The following is a 21,524-nucleotide window of genomic DNA, read 5'->3' on the forward strand; positions in this document are numbered from 1 at the left end:
ACCCTCCTTTTAGTCAGCATCTTGAGCAAGACACTGGCACAGTGTCTGCTCCAGAGCTGCTGATTCAGACCTGACTGTGACCTCCGACCTCTACACGATGACTGATTTCAGTTGAGTAACTGAAGACCACACAGTTGGCACCAAATCCTTCACTTTATATGAAAAGGTTATATCCGTAAAACGTTGTTTTCTCTCAGCTGTTCCAATATTTCTGATGTACATACTGAAAATAAAGTCCAGTAGTTAATACTGTACTATAATGTATAGTTAACATCAATTGTCTGTGTTTGTCTTTGTATAAATGTAACTGTAGCCTTATTAAAAGATATTTAAGCAACACAGCTCTTGTGCAACTCCAGTTCTTACTTTAACTTCTTCTCTTTCTTTTTCCAAATGATGTCGAAATCCAGCTGTAGCGGCATTAAAAAGAAAGTGGCGGCGTGTACTACCGCCCTTAAACGCATCATTTCTCCAGCCCTCCCTCAACGGAATTTCCAAGTTCTCCACTTTATTGCAACTGAGGGGACTTCTAAAATTGCTTAAAACTTAAGTGTCGGAATTGCATAGAGTGTATAATTTCGTGTTGTAGCTTATTGTATATTTTCACTGTCAATATGTGGCTGTCCTGTGGATGCACTTCAAAGAACGTCATAACTTTCTTCAGTCGTCGGATCTTGAGATCGTATTTCCATGTTTTGGGTCGAGGGAGGTGTAATGTAGCGGCTTGTATGCCGGAGGCTGCGGGGTTTGACGGGGTTTTGGACCGAGCAGGACTGCAGGAGTTCTCCGTCTCCAAAACTGACAGCTTCTGGGCCGCGGTGGCGCGTCAGAGATTGAGCTGGATCAGTCCTTTCCACACTGCCCAGGACTGTGATCTGAACCGAGGCAAGATCAAGTGGTTTGAAGGAGGAAAGCTGAATGTGTCCGGTAAGGTTATCTTGGTTTGACTGATAATATTTTTGGAAATAAATGTGATAATTAGAATTAAGAAATTGCGATCATTTCAGTCAGATCATCATCGAAGGACAAAGGCTGTTTTATCTCCATTATTTTAGACAGGCACAATTTCCACTGCTTCCTTGTTTTTCCTTGTTTTTTCCATTTGTTTTTTTTTTTTAACACTTCTAAATAAAACATCTCCACAGACAGTGAAGGCATCATTATTCAAACAACTGTATGACCTTGAACGCACCATGCTATCGTGTTGATGATGTGGTCAAATATGTGATGATGTGTGTGTGTTTAGATATATATGTGATCTCTTTATGGGCTGATGTAGTGAACTGCCTGGACCGCCACGTGCACACCTGTCCCGAGCGTGTGGCCCTGATCTGGGAGAGAGATGAACCAGGGTCAGAGGTCAAGGTCACCTACAGGTCAGCCAGTTGAATTTAGTCTGTGTGTGTGTGTGTGTGTCTTCCTCTTTCATTCACCTCAGGTAGAGCGGTTTATTGATCTCTCTCTGCAGGCAGTTACTAGAGATGACATGTCGCCTGGGCAACCTGTTGAGGCGGCATGGCGTGAGGAAGGGGGACTGTGTCACCATCTACATGCCCTCTTGCCCTCTGGCTGTGGCGTCCATGTTGGCCTGTGCCCGTATTGGTGCGGCGCACAATGTGGTGTTTGCAGGGTTCAGTGCGGAGGCTCTGGCAGAGCGGATCAGAGACGGTGAGAGTGTGACTGACCTGTTGATGCTGTCTGACAGTCTAACATTAAGCATTAATAATTATAACATCAATTAATACAAAACTTTAAAATTTAAAGCTACCAATCATTAATCACCAGTGAATATTTTCATATTAACCATTGGCTTTAAATGGCTGTGTGTTAAAAGGGTAGTATTGAACACTCAGCAAATTATCACCTGACTACAGTTCTCCTCAACTCTACAGAGCGTTTTTCAGCTCATTGTTTTGGTTCAGTCTCACAGCTCTCATCAGCATCGTTATTGTGCATTTTCAGCAAAAAAAGCTCTGATAAAGCCACTGTACGCTACCTGCCCAGCACCAAGCCGCAGACAAAGTTAGCAACTAGCTGGTGAACATAGTGGAACATTTAAAAGCTAAAGAATGGAATCACATTTGTTAAGTGATACAGAAATACGACTCCAAATTAACGTTAGAGTTTGCTGTATGTGTAAATGGCTGTTGTTTGCATAACAATATAATAATATAATGTTGATGGTTGTGCTTTTCCTGTTTCACCCAAGTTGCCAAAAACATCAATGAACGCTGCTTTAAGAAAAACTTAAACAATGAACCAAAAGACACTAAAAAAGGGGAAACAGGTGAAAAATGTCTGTGGGTTCGTCACTACGAGCGAGCCATGCCTTTCTTTTTGATTGTTTAAAGTCTGTATCTTTTTAGTATACATGTACTTTTTGAAGGTAGCGCTTATGATGCAATGGGTCACTTAAACAGGTTAGAAAAAATTAGATCAGTTATCAGTTTGTCTCCCTGTGATCTGAGTTTAAGGGAAATTTAAGAATTTTCAGCAGATTTTTTAAAAATATGAAATTAAATAAATAAGATGTATCCTGACATACAGACATTTTTTTCCACCAAACTGCAGTTAATTTTTAATCTTATTTGATCTTGTGGGATTCAGGAAGATTGATTGCAGGTGTGGAGTGTCTTAATGGCTGAAATGAAATATTATGATATTATGATATTGTGGGCTATATGATATATTAGGCTCCTTACTTCTCACCTTGTTCTTGGACAGAAATTTTTGATTTGGGTTTTTCCCTTTACAAAGCTGAATGTGTGTTATAGCCTTGTATTTGGTTGTGTATTTACGATATATCGCAAACTCAGGTTAAAATTTTATCTGTTACAAGTACATAGGGTTTGCTGAGTGAGATACTTTTACCTCCTGTGTTTTCCTACACACAGTATCAGAGTATTTACGTTTGACATTATATTAAAAGGCAGGATGTGAAACTGGCAATAACAGTTAAGTTTAATAAAAAAAAAAGTCAACCTCAGCAGTCTGATATTCTTATTATATAATATTTGTAGCCCAGTCCAACACCGTCATCACAGTCAACCAGGGCGTCAGAGGGGGTAAGGTCATCGAGCTGAAGAAGACAGTGGATGTGGCGGTCGAGAGCTGTCCGACAGTACAGCAGGTGTTTGTTGCCATGAGAACAGAGAATCCTGTCGTCATGACAGCCAGGGACATCGACATGGAGGAGGTGAGAGAGCAGAAAGCCAATCAGAACTTGATTAAGGTATTAACGCCAACACGTAGGGCTTTGTCTGCATCAAGTCACTTTCCCCTGGATAAATAAAGAATTTAAAACACGTTTGTTGAATGTTTGGTTTTTAGTTCGATAAAATTAATTATCAAACCTGTTGGCAATTAATTTTGAGTTGATAAACTAATTGATTAATCAACTAATCACTGAAATTGAAGTTCACTCTTGACCTTGGAGACATCAGTTGACAGATATCTCTTCATAAGGTCCATTAGTAGTTGCTCTTGCTTCCATGACAACTAACTTCTGAGAAAGATCATGTGATACGATGGAAAGCTCACAAACAGCTACTAAGGGATCTTTTTGTGAGATTGCTCTTTCAACTATTCAACTAGTTGTTTCACCACTGATCTTAATTCTAATATTCCTTTCAAAATGTTTGTTTATCTTCTAGCATCTTAAAAAGTTTTTTTGCTTGTGTTGCATCAATGATGTTTCAACATCAACATCTTCACTGACAATAAAATTTGTTCAGTTGTAGTCTTATCACTTTGCTGAAATAAGAAACAATCTTTAAATGTCACCGTGCCGTGCAGGAGATGCTGAAGGAGGACGTGGTGTGTGAGCCAGCTGTCATGGACAGCGAGGACGTCTTGTTCCTGCTTTATACATCAGGCAGCACAGGGAAGCCCAAAGGACTGGTCCACACTCAGGCTGGATATCTGCTGTACGCCGCACTCACACACAGGGTAACATCAACCACGTCCTGGATTATCACATGTGCAGAATGGAACCTTTTATATTTTTTTTTATCATGCACTGTAAAGCTATATGCCAGCGAAGGCCCTGGATGGCCAAAATGTGATCCATAATCCTGCGACTGACCATCTGTAGAGGAAATCTCATCCTGTTCACAGCAGATTACAAAAAACAGTGTTTGGATTTTAGCAGAGTGTATTTATGTAATGTAGTGAGCTCAAGGTATATTAATATATAAAGTGAACAAAATACTGTATCTTTTCTAAGTTTTTTCTCTTTTTATCCAATCATCCCTCCTTCTTATCTCCAGTATGTCTTCAGCTACCATGATGGAGATGTGTTCGGCTGTGTGGCAGATATCGGCTGGATAACAGGACACAGTTACAGTGTCTATGGGCCTCTGGCCAACGGAGGGACCACTGTCCTGTTTGAGAGCACTCCCATTTACCCTGACCCAGGTATGAATGACAGCGCCCGCTTTTCTCATGATCTGCAAAATCATTGAAGTTTGATTCATTCTAAAGATAAAAAATAGATTTAATGGAAATGCAAAAACATGAAGCACTGTCTGAATTAAAATGAGCACAAAACAGATTTAAGTAAAGAAACCAACTTATCTTGCAAGAAAAATGTTTATGTGTCATATATACAGCTCAGGGCTTTTTAAATTGGTCTTAGTTTGTTGTTGAAATTACATTTTTATGTTATTTAATATATAATTTTATATCCTTTGTAAAGTGTGTTGGCACATGTCCTCTGAGTATTCCTGTCCTTTGCCAGCAGCTCTGCATGCTTGTGTCTCTGTCTATGAATAACTGGTTGCAGTTGAACTTGGACTTGAAAATACCTTCTGTTAAAATTAGGACATTCTGTAAAGACAGGCATCCAGACCACAGTCATCGTATGTGTCACCTTGTTATTGTCAAGAGGAATATGTCCTTAACAACACTAGTCAGGGTTGAAACAGTCCTCAGGCGTTTATTTCAACCTGATCGCCAGTTTTTGATTCTGATGTTCAGTATCTACTCAGTACCTGTTAACATGGACATCCTTTGTCATTCACAGGAAGGTACTGGGAGACGGTTCAGAGACTTAAGATTAATCAGTTTTACGGGGCTCCCACAGCCATCCGCCTGTTGTTGAAGTATGGAGACCAGTGGGTGCACAAATACGACCGCTCCACCCTCAAAACTCTGGGCTCTGGTATGCCAAACGTGATACCTAAAAATACTATTATGTGCACAAGGTCTCACTATTGAGGGAAATTTTTTTTGTAGCCAAGTTTCTATTTGTGTAGTGTTGGTAATTGGTTGATCAAATTGTAAAGCTGATGATATTATGTCACCCTCACTTCATGTATTTAAGTCAATGTGTCATTTAAACCAGCTGCCTCATCAAATACAGTATGTAAACACACACACACACACACACACACACACAGTGTAAAGCCACATGTAAAACTACACTGACCATGAACAGTGTTTGTGTCCTGCAGTGGAGGAGGAATTCCTTTCCTCTAAGCGCAAACACGTGTTGATTCAAGCTAGGCTGGTATGACTGGCGCTTCAGTAATCCTCAATATCCAGAGCAAAGTCCAGCACACTGCAAGGAGATCACTGACGTACACACCTGTTCCACTTCAATGTGGAATGATAACACAAAAAACTTAGCATAAAGAATGTACACAAATGCCTTTCAATAGGAACACCTTAACTGCTTGATTTTCACCAATTTAACAAATTTTCATGGAAAATAAATTACATATTTGACCAAAATAAGTACACAAAAACAATGTATGGTTACTCTAAATGACTTAAACAGTCCTTGTCTTTCTGTAGTGGGTGAGCCCATCAACACTGAAGCCTGGGAGTGGTACCATAGAGTGGTTGGGGACGGGCGCTGCCCTGTGGTGGACACATGGTGGCAAACAGGTAACTGTGAATACATTTAAGTATGAAATTTGTTAGCTATACTAACAAAATGAGACTAAGCCTGATTCTGTGAGGCTGTACTTAGACACAGCGGTGCTTGCAGGTATAATATTTAACATGCACAGCATCTTAGCATGTTAGCATGCTAACATTTGCTAATTAGCACTGAGCGCTAAGTAGTACAGCTGAGGCTGACGGAAATGTCATTAGTTTTGCAAGTATTTGTTCATAAACCAAAGTATTGGACATATTAACATTTTGACCTGATGTTGGCACTAGATGAAAAGTTAAGGGATCATTTAATCAATCCTGAGGTGAATATATCAAATTACATGTCAAACCATCCAATAGTTGTGTAGACATTTCACTAAAAATCTAAAATGTCAAACTGCTGGTAGCATTAGGGTTCATCCTCTGGGAACCATGAATGTCTGTACTCAACTTTGTAGCAATCCATTCAGTAGTTGTTGAGATATTTCAACCTGGACCAAAGTGGTGGACCTGAACTGACAGACCAACATTGTCATCCTTAGAGCCATGCTGCTAGCGTGACTAAAAATACATTCTCATCAAAATGGCAACTGGTTCTGAGACTTGATTAGATTTTCATGTTTGATTTCCTAAAATGTAAATCTAAAGTGTCCTTTTCTGACTTTGAACGGACACTACTGCCACCTATACTGTCCAAAAACAAACTATATCCAGCTGTCTGTTCAAAACAGCAGAGATTAAGTTCATAAACTTGCCAATATTCAAACCACAGTCTTGGTTTCACAGTTGGTTCACATTAATGCTGAAAGAATTAGTCAATGGATCAATGAACACATCAGCATAAAAACCAGTTGGGCCATTTGTTACATCACAGTCATCTGATGTTTTTTACTAACCCTGTCTTTCAATGACTAACATTTTATCATTAAATGCCACCTACATAAAACATGTTAAATATGTTTTTGACTTTAGGGACGCTGTGTTTAATGCTTAAAGTTGAACTGTTCAGTATTACAACTGTTGCATTTTTATCAGACTACATTTTGCATGCTTGAGATTATGCAATGCAGCTGGCAGCTGTATCAGTGTTGGAGGAATTGAAACAGTTCTTCAGCCTTCATTATTCAGTACAGTGTGTTTATGGTTACTTTACTGTTATACAGTTTTCTCTGTACTTTATGCCTTTCCTACACTTAGTGGATCACGCTGTGTTCTTTAATTAATTTGTAATAGCAAAAGCAATTAACCACATCAAATTTGTATCTCACTTTGAACTTGTAGAATTAAATCGGGTTCGTTCCTGATGCTGTGAGTCTTAGCAATAGTATAACAATAATAAAAATAGTATTCCACCAGTTGTTTGCACAATCACAGTCCCTCCACAAATGGCATTTAAGTTCACGAACTCTTCCTGCAACTTAGCCACGTATGCAGGCCCATCCATCAGTCTTAAAGGGGAGAGCAGTCAGCTCCGTCCCTCCAACAATAACAGTTACATAACATCATGAATGTGTTTGTGTGTGCTTGTGTGCCTGTGTGTACACACATACGCAATACTACAGTACATGGGTGTGTACACTCTTTTCTCTCTCTTAAACACACACACACATACATAAACACATGCATAAGGAGAGGGAAATTTTCAATCCCCTCTGGACTCTCAAATCAGACCAGATGTTTTCCTCTCAGAGTTCAACGTCCGATTTCAGGAGCGGTACAGTAAACTAGAGGCAGGAACTAAATCTCAGAGTTAACCTCTTTGTCCTTAAAATTGAATAACAGTCAACACCATGTAGAGATAACAATAACTTCTCCCTATTTCCCTTGTCTCTCAAAATTGGCCCACACAAGCCAGTTTTGACCGCAGATCATGATTATATCTGCCAAAAGAGCCACGTCACAAAATGGATCATGGACGTCTGGAGAGACTTTATCTACTCCCTCCTGTCAGATGAGTCTCTTTAGTGTAGTTTCTAGAAAGACTACCTCTTACCAAAGCAAAATGAAAATGTTTTCCTGGATTTGTCTCCATACAGAAAAATAGAAAATATAATTGTATTTGTAAAAACAGTTTTAGAGTTATCATAATATTGTCTGCTCTATGATTATGTCACATAATATCAGAGTGAAAAAGAAACTATATACTGTAAACTATACTGACTTCATCGTGTAAATACCATAATTACAGTAATTGCAGTAGGTGCGACACACCAGAAATGTCCTATTCCGCTACCAAAGTAGCTTATGATCGGACATAATGACAACATGTTTGAAATCAGCTGATTTTGCTAATAAAATCAAATTTACGGATGAAAACAGGACCCGACTGACACGATGTGTTTCACCCTCAGTCCTTCCAAATTAGATTGAGTAATGACCAAATGGGGCAAAGCTTTGTTAATTACCATACAAATGGCAAATATCTATAATTAATTGACGATAATTAAACATCAGAGCATCATGAGCTTGAGAATTACGGACACAGATATGACCCAAATACCCTACTTCAGTAAAAAGGATTATGTTATTATGTTATGTTATTTTCCTGGACCAGTGTTTCCAATTAGGACTAAGTGGCATTATTCATAATTGCCATTTAGTTGATCTGGGAGCAAGTAGCCTGTTTAAAGAGGAAATTAGATTTTGATCCGCTGTTGGCATACGGCCTTGATGTTAGATCATACAGGACCAGAGAAGTGAGAGGATGCAGGAGGACACGAGGTTGAAAAGCTTTGTGGCATCGAACAGCAAGAATTAAGGAAAATAAAAATGTATTTAATATACAGTATCTTAGTATTTACATGTAAATTCTTACTTTTAAGCATTAATTTAAAGGAATAGTTTGACATTTGGGGAAATACATTCATTCTCACAACTGTGCGCTATATAAAGCTACAGCCAGCAGTTAGGTTAGCTTAGCTTAGCAAAGATACTAATTACAAAACAAAAGTAAATATTGTCAAAACCTTCATCCTATTCAAACTTCTTTTTCTAGAGAATATTTTTCCTCCATCCAACAAAATAATAAACCAACTAAGGTAACAAAATCCAAGCTGGGAGCCAGGCTAGCTGTTTCCCAGTTTCCAGTCTATGCTAAGCTAAGCTAACCAGCTGCTGGCTGTAGCTTCATACTGAACCAATATGAGTGTGGTATCCACCTTCTCATTAAACTCTCGCCAAGAAAATGAGTAAGCATATTTTCCAAATGTCTAACTATTCCTTTAACATTTTTAAAACATTAAAAAGTTTAGAAAAGGCTCCTCCGAAATGTGTTGATGATTTTTTGGGGGGATGGGATTTTACTCCAAAAGTGTCACAGTTAACTACAGTTGATTTCAATGAGATGCCAGTTACTAATGCTATTGTGGGATCATCTGTTGTGTCCTATTTAAAAACGGGTCCCCTCTGCTGCTTCCTTCCACTGTTACCATCAACACCACCAGGAGGATTAGCAGTCCATGACGTCCAGGCAAACCTAATTGCATTTAATTTACTTAGTATGGCTGTAATTCCACAATCTACATCTGTAGCAATGAGAAGGGCTTAAACTAGCTGTTAGTTGGCTCTGTCATTTACTCTCTCCTCTGTCCCTTTCATTTTTCATTTCACTAGTTTCCACTCTGCTTCACTGCATCTTCAGTGCTGTGTTTTAGCAGTTTAAACTTGTTGGGGTTACTCTAAATCTGTATTTTCCTAACACAGCAGTTCTTTGTCTTTGTTGTGGGTGTTAGCACTATGAAACTGCATATATGAATGTAACATCTTTTAAATCCTTATCAGACTATTTCTATTTACTAGCTAACTTTCTTTAATCGCAAATAATTGTCTTTGTGTTTAAATGGTAAGTCTGATGATATTCAATATTTTTCTTATCAAAAATCCAATGAAAAGACCAAAACCAACAATGAATTGATACTAATAAGTATTTCCTGTAGCCAGAGTCTCATATATTTTATTCCTCTGTGCCATAGACCTCTGTTATTGTTCAAAATCTATTAAAAACACATTAACAAACCACACAGGTTGCACTAGATGACATACTCTTTCATTACCATGAACACATAAACTATAGTGTATTTTGAGTCAATGCCACATACACCGTCCTGCTACCGGAAATACTCACTAGAGCACCGAATGTGTATTCATACGCTGATGAAAACAGTCCCTAATAAATCCACTATTTATTCTAGTATCTACTATTACAGTGCCTAGCTGTGTTAGGAAGTTATTTTGGCTTTTTAAAAATAGGAAACTATACATTTGTGACTTGTTTTTAAAGACTTACGTCTTCAGGAGAAACCTATGGGCTTGGAGCTGAGTGCCACAGACAAAGCAGGGAAGTCAGAAAAAAAGTGAAATTGAGAAAATTATGCCTAACACATTGTTGGTTTTGTTCTTTTCATAGGATGTGTTGTCAGTATGGAAAATATAGATTAACACAAGCCTGATAATCTGCTTCGCTTTGTTCTGTGTTCTCAGAGACAGGTGGCATCTGCATCGCCCCAAGGCCATCAGACCCCGACGCAGAGATTGTCCCAGGAATGGCTATGAGACCCTTCTTTGGCATTAAGCCAGTGCTCATGGACAGTGAGGTGTGGGGCTCATCCCGGCGAGTGTGCGTGTGTGTATGTGTGTGTGTGTGCGTTGCGTGCCTGAAAATGTTAGATGGCTGGGAACGGCCCGGATGGAGGGTCAGATTTGGATTATGAAAATACTCACCAGCTGTGTCACTTTTGATACCCACCCTGCTCCCACCCATCAGTCCCACTCTGTGCGTGTCAAACACCCTATTAAAAATCTGTCGTACCACTTTGTGGCTATTGCGGTTGCTTTTCCTCTTGATATGCACAGATTGTGTAGACAGTTGGAGTGCTGTCTCTCAACTGATCCCTTCCTCCCTCTCAACACAAACACACACGCAGCATTTTGAGAGCCACAACAAACGGGTTTAATGAGGCATCTAGAACACTGCAAATGTGCCTGTTTTCCTTTTGTATCTGTGTCCTCTAGTTTCTCTCATTAATCATCAAGTACACTGATGCCGGAAATATTATGCATTGAATAATATGAAGTCATAATAGTACAATTTTTAATAACACCTAAACTCTTAGTGGAGTATTATTTGTAGTAATGGTATAGATTATTTTCAAATTCTTATTGTGTTGTTAATTTTTTTTTTTGTCTTTTATTGATGTTTTCTTCAGGGGAAAGTGTTGACTTCCAATGACACATCTGGAGCTCTGTGTATAGCTAAGCCTTGGCCTGGTATGGCCCGAACCATTCATAACAACCACCAGAGATTCATGGAGACCTACTGCCAGCTGTACCCTGGTAAAGTCCAACCTGTTCAAGAACAAAATGTCTGTTTTTCTGGTGCTTCTTCATTTCTCTGGTGGACTGTTAGTTCTTTATTGTAAGGTCACAATCACTAAATCCCTCTTTCTCTGTCCTCATAGGTTACTTCTTTACTGGAGATGGCGCCTATCGCTCAAAGGAGGGGTATTACCAGATCACTGGTCGCCTTGATGATGTCATCAATGTGAGCGGTCACAGGGTTGGCACGGCGGAGATAGAAGATGTAGTGGTAAGATGAAGTTATTTTAATGTCTTTGAGTATTCACAGGATGACATCTTTTACAGTTTAAAGGTTTTAAAGGTTTTTTGATCCTTTCCACCAATGTTTAGCCGTTAATATATGTCTTTTAGCTACTATTTTCCAAAGGTCAAGCAGTTTAACCTTTAATCATGATCCTGATTGTTATTTCTGTAACAGAATCAATGTTCTGCAGTGGCTGAATCTGCTGTTATAGGCTACTCACATTCCATCAAAGGAGAAGGTGAGCATGAATCTTTCTCGGTGTAATTCAGTCAAAAAATGTGCACCCCACATTATGAATGGCTTAAAATTGAAAATGTCCGCTGACAAAGAGAGTAAAGAGAGTTTCCTCTCTCTTTGCTTTTATAGGTGTGTATGCCTTTGTGGTGCTAAAAACGGATGTGGATATCCAAGAGGCGGACGTGTCTGCACAGATTAACAACACGGTAAACAAAAAGATCGCCAAGTTTGCCTCTCCTGACTACATCCAGGTAATTCAGTTCCACTGACTTCAAACTGCAAAAAGACATTTCAGACTATCTTGTACTTAAAATCTTTACATTTTTTGGTCATTCCCACAGTTTGTGCAGCGTCTGCCAAAGACACGCTCAGGCAAGATAATGCGCCGGGTGCTGCGGAAGGTGGTGGAGCACGACTTGAACGGGTTGGGTGACCTCAGCACACTGGATGATCCTGCGGCAGTACAAGAGATCATCCAAGGTCACAATGATCTCTGTAGTAAACAACGACCCCGATGATGTGTTTCCTGAAACCTGAACAATTTGACTGCACACAGACATTCGTTTCTTTAACCAGATACGTGCTGCTGTAGCAAAAATGAGTTTAAAGCCCATGTATGTTTTGTTTTTATTGTACTTATTGTACTTGTAAGTATAAAATCAGGTAAACAAGTCTTAAAAATCGTACGTATAATCCACAGAAGTACTCTGCTTTTGATAGCAGTTACAAAGAGCTGAGAACATTATATATTTTTATTACAGTGCAACTAATAACCAATATAGTGATTGTAAACATAACGGAATAAACAAGTTTTCACCCACTTAAGGCCCTGCTTTTCTGAATCTAAAGTGTCTTTTCTCTTTCCCGATTTGTTTTCATGATTGTTGAATTCATACTCACAATTACATAATTATCCAAACCGTTCATTTGGCAAAGTCTTCATGTCCACAACATTTTAGTTGAGCTCTGCTTACTGACCCACAGGCTTCCTCCAGACCATCAATCATTTTTTTAGAAACAGAGTTGAGCTTCCACCCGTTTTCTTAAACTCTTATTTAACCAAGCAAGCTTTTGAAAAATGTTATCATCTTGAAAGGCCAGTGGATATAAACAACATAAATACATTCAGACTGGACGTGTGGAGTTTATCACCTCAACTGGAGCAGTTAGTTATTTAGGAATCGAGTGTTTTCTGTCTTCTCCCACACTGACACTACCTCCGAGTCCAAGATTTCAAAGAGATGTTGTGGCTTCTTCTCTGAGACTGAGGCTCCCGCTGGCGTCTTTTAACTTAGTTAACTCCCATCGGCCTCCTCCACAGAGTTTCAGCTGGACATCATGGTACTGCGCGAAACAGAAAAATAAACAGAGTTAATACCTTGACAGATTTAAGCAGCTGAGAGAACATCTTATCAGCAAGAGGAGGAGGAGTGTTAAACATAAAGCAAGATACAGAAATCAGATACTTATTGACCAACTGATGCACTGACAAAAAGGTTCACAGAGGTTCATTGAATATGATAATTTCTTAGCATTTAGCAGAACAGGGCATTTACAGAAATTATAATTATACACATACATATACACATCAAAAATGATAAACAAGTGTAATTGCCAAATTTCTTGATTATTGTAATTCTGCTAGTTGTTGGATCTTTTGGTGCCAAATGGCCATTTTTTGAATTCCATGGTGGTCAGGGAGGTATAGTTTGCGTGTATTCAGCTTACCTTTTCCAAGCTGCTACGGTGTCCCAGACTGACCAAAGTCATGCCGAGTTGTTTACATGTTCGGTACAGCTGTGCCTCCGCCTCCTCAGTCAAAGCGCTGGTGGCCTCGTCCAACACTGCAAAGAAATAAAAACAAAAGCAATCCATTCAAGAAAGCGGTCGTCACCTCTAACACAAGAGGACAAAACACATTTACATGTTTTACCACCAAAGCTAAATTTATCCTTTTACCTGTTCATTAATTCAAAAATTCTGAGCAGTACAGTCTCAGAATTGTTAAAGGTCTTTATTCCTGAGAGGCTTTCATGAATACTTAGCAGAGCATTAGAGCAACATACCTGCATATTTAGGCTGCAGGTAGAAGAGTCGTGCAAAGCAGAGACGCTGCATTTCTCCTGGAGACAGAACATCGTACCTGCAGAGAAAAACTAGATCAGATTCTGCATCATTTTGTGGCACATTTGAAGAAGTGATGTGTCACTGTGACCACTGCACAGCAACAAATAACACAAATATTTATTGTGTATTATTCTCGCATTTGCTCTCACCAGTTCCAATCCACTTTTTCATCCAGCCCACCTGTCCGCTTCAGGATACTGGACTGCAACACAGATATCCAGTTCGATTCAAGAACAATTGTTCAAATTTAAAATTCAGTTAATGAATCATGAACAGACACAGCACTAAAACAAATAAGGATTTTAGTTTAATACAGCAGACTGTAGGAGAAAAATCACTCACCACCCCAGCTAACTCCAGGAACTTAACAATTCTGTCATCGTCCACTGACCCTGAAAAAAAAAAAAAATCAGTATTCAATTACTCCAGTGAATTTATGGGGCAGGATCAACACAAAGCTACAAGTGAAAACCAAGACTCAAGTAAAATTTTTATTATAAATGTTGCTCTGTATTCATTCACTTCATTACAGCATTAATCTGCTGTATCCATGGTCATTTTTACAAGATTATATAAACTTCAAAATTATTTCTTAGGCAACAAAAAAGCTGCTGTGCTAGAACTGCTTTAATCAAACAATACAGTGTTAAAAATATAGTATTTCTTGAAGTTGCCTGTTGGACATTTAATTGCTCTAGGAGTCCAAATGAATCCAGAAGTCCACACTCTTCAACAATATGTTGGCTAAACTGATGGTGGTCCACGTGACATACATTGTGTTTATTTGCTACATGCTTTTTTGTGCTTTTATTCATACAGTTAACTGTTGGGTGACAGTGAAACTTGATACCTGATGCAGGGTAAATATCCTTCAGTGGGTAGATCACCTGTTGGAAGAGGAGAGTCCCAATCAAATCATTGTTTAGTCTTTTATTATTTTGGTAGATTAGTATATTACCTATACATGTATACTTATTATTAGACAAGTTACAGGCTCTATAGAGAAACAACCCTTGAAGAAAAGCAACATGAAAGAAGAGAGTGACCTGTTCGCGTAGTGTGCCATCTGTCAGGTACGGTTTTTGTGGCAGGAAGAGGGTTCCTCTGGGCCCAAAACATGTTGTCATCTGGACAAAACCTGAGGGGAAAAAAAATACAAAATGGACAGAAGCAGACAGTTGTTATGAAGCTACTGATGTGTCCCATATCTTACAAAGATTAATGGGAGGCTCTCAGTATTAGAGACATTTGTCATTTTTTATACATATCTACTGATCAGCAACTGAAAAGAATTTAGGATGTGCACATCTTTCCTCTTTTTTTTTTTTAAATACATACAAATATTCAATTCAGGGATATTTATTGTGTACTAAACTGGTCACGATTTCATCTGTGAACTAATATTAGTCATTCAATCAAGCTGAAACATTTGGCCCTCCATCCTTTTTTTGCCCTCTCACCGCTGTGTGCCTCCCAGAGCCGGTTGAGGACCCTCAGGAGAGACGTCTTGCCGGTCCCTGTGTTCCCTACCACCAGCAGATGTGTTCCCTGACTGATTTTCAGACTCAGATCCTCCACCAGCAGCTCGTCTGAATAAGGAGATTTGTATGAAAGATGGTCCAGGATGAAGGCAGTATCCGCAGGGCCTGCGTGCACATTGAAGTCACTGTGTGGAAAGATGAAATACATGTTTTTTTTGTTGTGTTCTCATTCCTGCACAAGTTTAATCTAATTTCAGCCACGTTTGCATTCTCTTAACATGCAGCCTGACGCTTAAATTCTCTTCATTTTACTTTTTTTTTTTTTTTTAGCAGAGAATGACGTGAAAGTGCTCACACAAACCTGTCAAAGTCGTAACATTCCCCCGACGCCGGGTCGTAGTCGCACTGCTTGTGTAGGATGTCATCCATCACCTCCCTCAGCTCTCCGATCCTGACCAAAACACACACACAAACACACACACACAGATTTGGTGAAAGAAAGCTGGATGGCATGCACAAACGCTGCTGTCATCATCTGTCCTACATAAGGTGAATTTAAGTATGCTGTATGATACCTGTGGGTGTATCCAGCAACATCTGACAGAGTGGTCGACAGGTCTATTAGCTGCGAGAAGCCATTTATCAAATAGATGCACACAAAGGCGTTCTGAATATGAACGAGGAGAGGGAGAATAAGAGTACAGAGTGAAAGGTTATTACAAGAAGAATGAGAGGTCACAGCAGCAGCAACAAGGCACATTGGAGAACAACATGAAAGAGAGACAAGAGGAATTTAATACTGGGTGAAGGTGATACTTTAATATGCTTGTCTACGTGAAAGTATGAAGCTACTATAATACTTCCTCAGACATTCAGAGGTCAGATCTCTGTCTAACAACAGACATTTGAACTCAGCATGAGTTGTTTTATCAGGAGGGAAAGCTTTTACTGCCACCTAGTGGGTAAATTAACACACATTCATACCCTCTGCCATCTCTCAACTACACTTTGTGTATTATATACCTATTCATGATATAAATTTATATTTTTATTCATGATTTATGAATAGTTTGAACTTGTGTACTTTATAGTATATACATATATGCACCAGTTGCCCTTTGGGGACAAATAACTGGGACTGAGGCAACATTCACACTTCTACTGACTATACACAAATCAAACATTATCTTTTTTTTCTTGAATTTCTCAAGAAATGCAAGTTCTGAGAAATGGAAGAAGTAGAAAAAAAGCACAAAACAGAAAGTAGTGCAACATGCCTACCTTGCTGATAAGTGCGCTGAGTTCACCAGGAGTAAGATCATCATAGATACCAGTGAAGATGGGGATGGCGATTATAATGTAACTGAGGAAACCTCCGAGGTAGTCAAAAGTGTTCACCCCAACTGAGAGAGGAGAGGTCAGAGGTTAACTCTACAAGTTTAATCAATGTGACATGTGTGTGTGTGTGTGTGTGTGTGTGTGTGTGTGTGTTGTTCTTACTATAAAGCCAGAGCTCTTTGTTTATTAGATTCTTTTGAGTTTGCAGCAGAGCCTGCAGTCTTCTGTCAGTCCTCATGTGTTCCACTTTACCAGATCTACAAACACAGATGGCAGAATTTGTTACAACCTGCTTTAAATCAAAGATCGATGGGAATTGTTTGTTCAGGAACTTTGAGATAGTGCCAGATACCCTACTTTCTTTTTTAAACATGGGAAAGTAGAGTTTCTGTGTAAGTTCTATGATTGTCTAAACCTTCTGGCAATGTCAGTATATTTTCCTTTGCATTTGCAGACATGAAACCAGAACACAATAAAATACATGACAAAATGTTGATCCAGTTCTTTAAATGATGTGCTTGTGCCTCACCTGTAAAAAGCTGCAGACTCTGCGTTGACACGGATCTGCATGTGCTTGAATCTGCAGATACAAAAACATTTTGCTTCTGTAAAAGGTTTTTGGTTTTTTTTTCGCCTTAAATCAACACTTGAGCTTTCAATTGTTTCCCCTTCAACACAAAATCCTTCAGCCAACACCAAAATTTTTCATCTTGTGACAGATTCAATTACATTTCTCCTTCAGGAAAAGACTTTCATAGCTGACGCATATCCTGTGTTATTTCCTGAAGGGCAAAAAGAACTGGGCTAGGTCAACAGATACTTCCTCTTAACAAAAGACTGGTTTCCTTGACAGCAAACACTGGAATTACTTCTATCAAATAAAGCTGGCAAAGCACTCAACCACTGTGTTAAAGTTCAGAGGAAACACATGTCAACTGGCCATTTAAAATCAATCCAGCTGTTCTCGTCTGTCAGCACAAATTGTTATTTACACAGACACAGTGATGTCTATACACTATGTACATATATTGAACATACCTGAAGTCTCCTTCCAGTTTTTCTTGCTCAAACAGAGTCGACACAATTGGCCCCATAAGCATTTTGTTGGCAATGGTCCCAATCACAAAGTAGCCAAAGATACTCACAGGGCCGATCCAGCCAGTGCTGCAAAGTAAGGTAACGTCATTTACGTATATACCACATTTCAAACACAAAGTGATCCATATAAGGCATAGAAATGCTTTGAAATAACACATTAAGGCAATGACAAGAAGGTAGTGGGTAATGGGTAGTGCTGAAAATTATATGTACAAGGGGACGCTGATCATTTTTGACAAATGTCTCAATTTACCTTTATGTGCTTTCCTCAAGCTCAAATAATATGATACTCATCATAAGAGAATATCACGCACGCCTCTGATAATGCAGCAACTTCCGAGTGTGTTTGTAAATACTTGTGTGATCGTGTTGTATGAAAGCGTGTCACATGTTGCCACGATACTCTGCAAACTCACCTGTGAAAGCATTGGTAGGTGTAGTAAGTCAGTGTGAACGGTGACACGATCAGACGACTGGCCATGGTGCTCATCTGCTTACACAACCTCTCTGTATCCTGACTGATTCGCTGGTCTCTGCAAGTCAGACAGAAACAAACACAAAGAATTTAACTATATTCTACTTCATGATCGTATTTAATATCCAAATAGCCACATGATATAATACAAATCCTTACTTTTAATATAGTTACAAATATGTAAACTGCTGATGAATTGAAATGGTATCTGTGTTTATATTCTGAAACAAACACAAAAAAGAAGAGGAAGAAAAAGAAGAAGAAGAAGAAGTAGAAGAAGATGTTGACGACTTATGGATTATTGTTTATATTCTGAAACAAACACAAAAATAGAAGAGGAAGAGAAAGAAGAAGAAGAAGAAGTAGAAGAAGATGTTGACGACTTATGGGTTATTGTTTATATTCTGAAACAAACACAAAAATAGAAGAGGAAGAGAAAGAAGATGAAGAAGAAGTAGAAGAAGATGTTGACGACTTATGGGTTATTGTTTATATTCTGAAACAAACACAAAAATAGAAGAGGAAGAGAAAGAAGATGAAGAAGAAGTAGAAGAAGATGTTGACGACTTATAGATTATTGTTTATATTCTGAAACAAACACAAAAATAGAAGAGGAGGAAGAAGAAGAAGAAGACGACTTACGGGTTATCTATGTCCTCTCTGAGTACATTAAGTGTGTAATAGACTCTGCCCTGGAAGTACGCTGTGTGGAGGCTCTCAGTTAGCGTCTTCCTCCAGTTAACATACATCTGATTGCAAATGTACTGGTCGAGACTTTTCAACTGGGAAAGAGAAAGAGAGGAAGAAAAATTGCATATGAGGAAAAAGAGAAAATTAGACATGATGACCTTCATGAAACACAACATATGAATATTCAGAGCTGTTGGTAGTGAACAGGCCTTTTGTTAATTTAAAAGTCAACCTGCATATAAAATATCTCTTTTCTTAGAATAAACTGAATGTTGTAAAAGATGTTTACAATTTCTCAGGTTCAAAATTCAAAGTGTGTATAGGCAATAAAACTTGATATGTCAGACTGCCCTGACCTTGTAAAGGTCATTCTGTCAACTATACCAGCAATCATAAATGAAATATGATGTCATACGATAAAATAAACAATGAACTTAATCATTGATAAGTATTCACCCACATGTCTCTATCATAATTAGGAAATTTATCTGCATACACACATCATCAATGATTAAGTAAATTGCTACCTGTATTTTACTGTGTGGCAGTTATGACAGTAGTTTATCATAATTGGAACAATTATCTGTGGAAACTACTGTTGTACTTTGTTCATGTACAATTACAAATTTCATATAATGGAAAGAAGATTGTGACTGTGGAAAAGCTCTACACAGTGATAAAAGTTTATACTTTTATGAATAAATTGCTGTTCCTAACATACAGTATACACAGACAGCAAAAAAAGCTGCTATAAGATATTAAAACTTTGAGGAATCTATACGACGAGGTGGATTAATTATCTCTGAAGTTTTGGTGAAAAATTATTGGGATGTTTAAATCTTGTCTCACGCAAGGATAACCAACATTTTATAACCTCAGCTATAATTTGATTGCTAACATAACAGTATCCAAAAAAGCTGTTAAAGTGCAGTGAGGTAGCTCAACTTCTACCATCTTCTATTGTTACATCAACTTACTGTGGAATTGAGTAAAATGAGCACCATAGCTGTGACCACCAGATTCTTGAAACCTGAGGAATCTTTGTCTGCCAGCACATTGTAGAAGTGACTGGGGAGGACACCTACTTGGTAAATGATCAGCTGCTCTGATGGTAGGAAAAAAGACGTGTTAGCGCATTGTTAGGAGACAGTTCAAACAGACACTTGTAAAAGAATGGAAACATTAACATTAAGCAATACTTTGAGCTAAAGGTCAGCAGCAAAGAATAGTAACATGATAGCAAGTTCACAATAGTAAGCACTCTGCTGGCATCGGAGGTGTAGCTTTACAATGCCACACATAGCATTACCCAACATGTCTCATGATGAGGATTCATCAGTGTGACAAAAATAAAGCTTACACTTCATTAACAGCCATTTTGTAGCTAGCTTTAACTGATGTTCACAATAGTAAGCACTCTCTCACAATAATAACTTGTGTCATACTTCTCCTCTTACACAGTGTTTTGTAACTGCAGGCAGTTACCTGTCAGAGTGACGCAAAGCAGCGTCCCAAACATCAGGACATTTTGACTCGTCCATGATGGGAACAGGACCTTCTGGATGCTGCAGAACCTCTGTACAAACCTCCAATCTAATTTTGGTCTGAGTAATGCAGAGAGAGAGATAAATGGACAAATGTATATTAGAAAAGTGCAACATTTGAATCCTGTGCACCAGGTACCTCCATGCATGTAAAGTGTGATGTTGAAATTTTTCTGTTACTTTGCTATCAGTCACTTACACCATTTCTCCTCATAATGCAATAGCCACATTAAAACTAATTGCAGCAAAGCACAGTGACTGACTAGCCAATACAAGGTTGTATTGTACATGTTCTCTGATTTTTCTGTCTCCTTGTAATTCTAGCATGGAATAAACAATCACATTAGAAAGGTTTTACTGTGTGAATGAAGGACAGTGATCATTATCTACACAATAAAAGTTGAAAGAACATTTCGAGGTTCATGAAATTAGCAGATCAGTTGTTTAAAACCCTGCTGTCTAAGCTAAGTTCGTAACATCCGTGCAGACTTAAACGTTACATCTCTGTCAGTGTCTCTGCAGGTCAACTGTAAGTTTACTGACTCCCAGTCTTACCTTTGTGTCCTTCTGCCATTTAATTTTTCCAAACGAGGCATCTGCGCTGGCGGCAGAGGACAACTACTAATATTTTTCCCTGCTAAACTTCACATTTACTGTTTTTTTAACCAGCTAGTCGCGCTAATTTTAGACCAACTTAAAACAGCCAAAGAGAAACGACAGTGAGTTAGCGAGCAGTTGCAACAGTTAGCGATGGGAATAACGAACTAATTTCTACAAACTTCGCAAAGACGCTACCCTTTTTATACTTTTCACGGAAATATGAGTTTAAATGTTTACTAACTCTAGTATTACCTCTTCCTATTTAGCTGCTAGTCTGCTGTGTGTACGCCGATTGTTTTTTCCTAGGACGGCAAAGTCATGACCCGCCCTACTCTGCCTCTGATTGGCTAGTATTCGTTGCTGGGTTCAGAGCGGTCAGGCATGAGGAGTACGATTCGTTAGAGTTAGGGTAAGAATATCAGGATAAGCCAATCAGAGGCTGAGTAGGGCGGGTC

At 38.8% G+C, this 21,524-nt stretch overlaps 2 protein-coding genes across 4 annotated transcripts; one reads left to right on the forward strand and one right to left on the reverse strand.

Moving 5' to 3' along the window:
- Window positions 1–102: 102 nt before the first annotated feature.
- Window positions 103–12,536, forward strand: LOC121882020 (acetyl-coenzyme A synthetase 2-like, mitochondrial). Its single transcript, XM_042389915.1, has 14 exons — window positions 103–927; window positions 1,280–1,376; window positions 1,469–1,668; window positions 3,021–3,196; window positions 3,796–3,948; window positions 4,269–4,416; window positions 5,024–5,161; window positions 5,797–5,889; window positions 10,360–10,472; window positions 11,085–11,211; window positions 11,337–11,464; window positions 11,654–11,717; window positions 11,846–11,967; window positions 12,058–12,536. The coding sequence occupies exons 1-14, from the start codon at window positions 615–617 to the stop codon at window positions 12,232–12,234; spliced, it is 2,049 nt and encodes a 682-aa protein (XP_042245849.1). The 5' UTR covers window positions 103–614; the 3' UTR covers window positions 12,235–12,536.
- Window positions 12,327–21,385, reverse strand: abcd4 (ATP-binding cassette, sub-family D (ALD), member 4). Of its 3 annotated transcripts, none has more exons than XM_042389918.1 (19): window positions 21,322–21,385; window positions 20,411–20,529; window positions 19,903–20,030; window positions 18,878–19,017; window positions 18,177–18,293; window positions 17,701–17,826; window positions 17,192–17,242; window positions 16,825–16,919; window positions 16,606–16,727; window positions 15,900–15,991; window positions 15,686–15,775; window positions 15,304–15,509; window positions 14,890–14,981; window positions 14,694–14,730; window positions 14,186–14,235; window positions 13,993–14,045; window positions 13,783–13,859; window positions 13,445–13,560; window positions 12,327–13,060 (listed from the first exon to the last, which is right to left on the reverse strand). In XM_042389918.1, exons 2-19 carry the CDS (start codon window positions 20,442–20,444, stop codon window positions 12,950–12,952), a joined length of 1,737 nt encoding a protein of 578 aa, XP_042245852.1. In that variant the 5' UTR covers window positions 20,445–20,529; window positions 21,322–21,385; the 3' UTR covers window positions 12,327–12,949. The 3 variants fall into 3 exon arrangements, with proteins under 3 accessions (XP_042245852.1, XP_042245851.1, XP_042245853.1); XM_042389917.1 differs by having other exon boundaries at window positions 21,025–21,344; XM_042389919.1 differs by lacking the exon at window positions 21,322–21,385 and having other exon boundaries at window positions 19,903–20,025; window positions 20,411–20,519.
- Between the last annotated feature and the right edge of the window lie 139 nt (window positions 21,386–21,524).

This window comes from Thunnus maccoyii, chromosome 17, assembly GCF_910596095.1.
Source record: "Thunnus maccoyii chromosome 17, fThuMac1.1, whole genome shotgun sequence".
NCBI lineage: Eukaryota > Metazoa > Chordata > Actinopteri > Scombriformes > Scombridae > Thunnus > Thunnus maccoyii.

Excerpts from the sequence above, each read along its gene's own strand:
- LOC121882020 (XM_042389915.1), top strand. The coding sequence starts at position 615 with ATGTGGCTGTCCTGTGGATGCACTTCAAAGAACGTCATAACTTTCTTC. Across the intron at positions 11,212-11,336 it reads CTACTGCCAGCTGTACCCTG|GTTACTTCTTTACTGGAGAT; the intron begins GTAAAGTCCAAC and ends CTGTCCTCATAG. Across the intron at positions 11,465-11,653 it reads CGGAGATAGAAGATGTAGTG|AATCAATGTTCTGCAGTGGC; the intron begins GTAAGATGAAGT and ends TTTCTGTAACAG.
- abcd4 (XM_042389917.1), bottom strand. The coding sequence starts at position 21,065 with ATGCCTCGTTTGGAAAAATTAAATGGCAGAAGGACACAAAG. Across the intron at positions 15,992-16,605 it reads TCAGCGCACTTATCAGCAAG|AACGCCTTTGTGTGCATCTA; the intron begins GTAGGCATGTTG and ends GTTCATATTCAG. Across the intron at positions 14,046-14,185 it reads TCCTGGAGTTAGCTGGGGTG|TCCAGTATCCTGAAGCGGAC; the intron begins GTGAGTGATTTT and ends TCTGTGTTGCAG.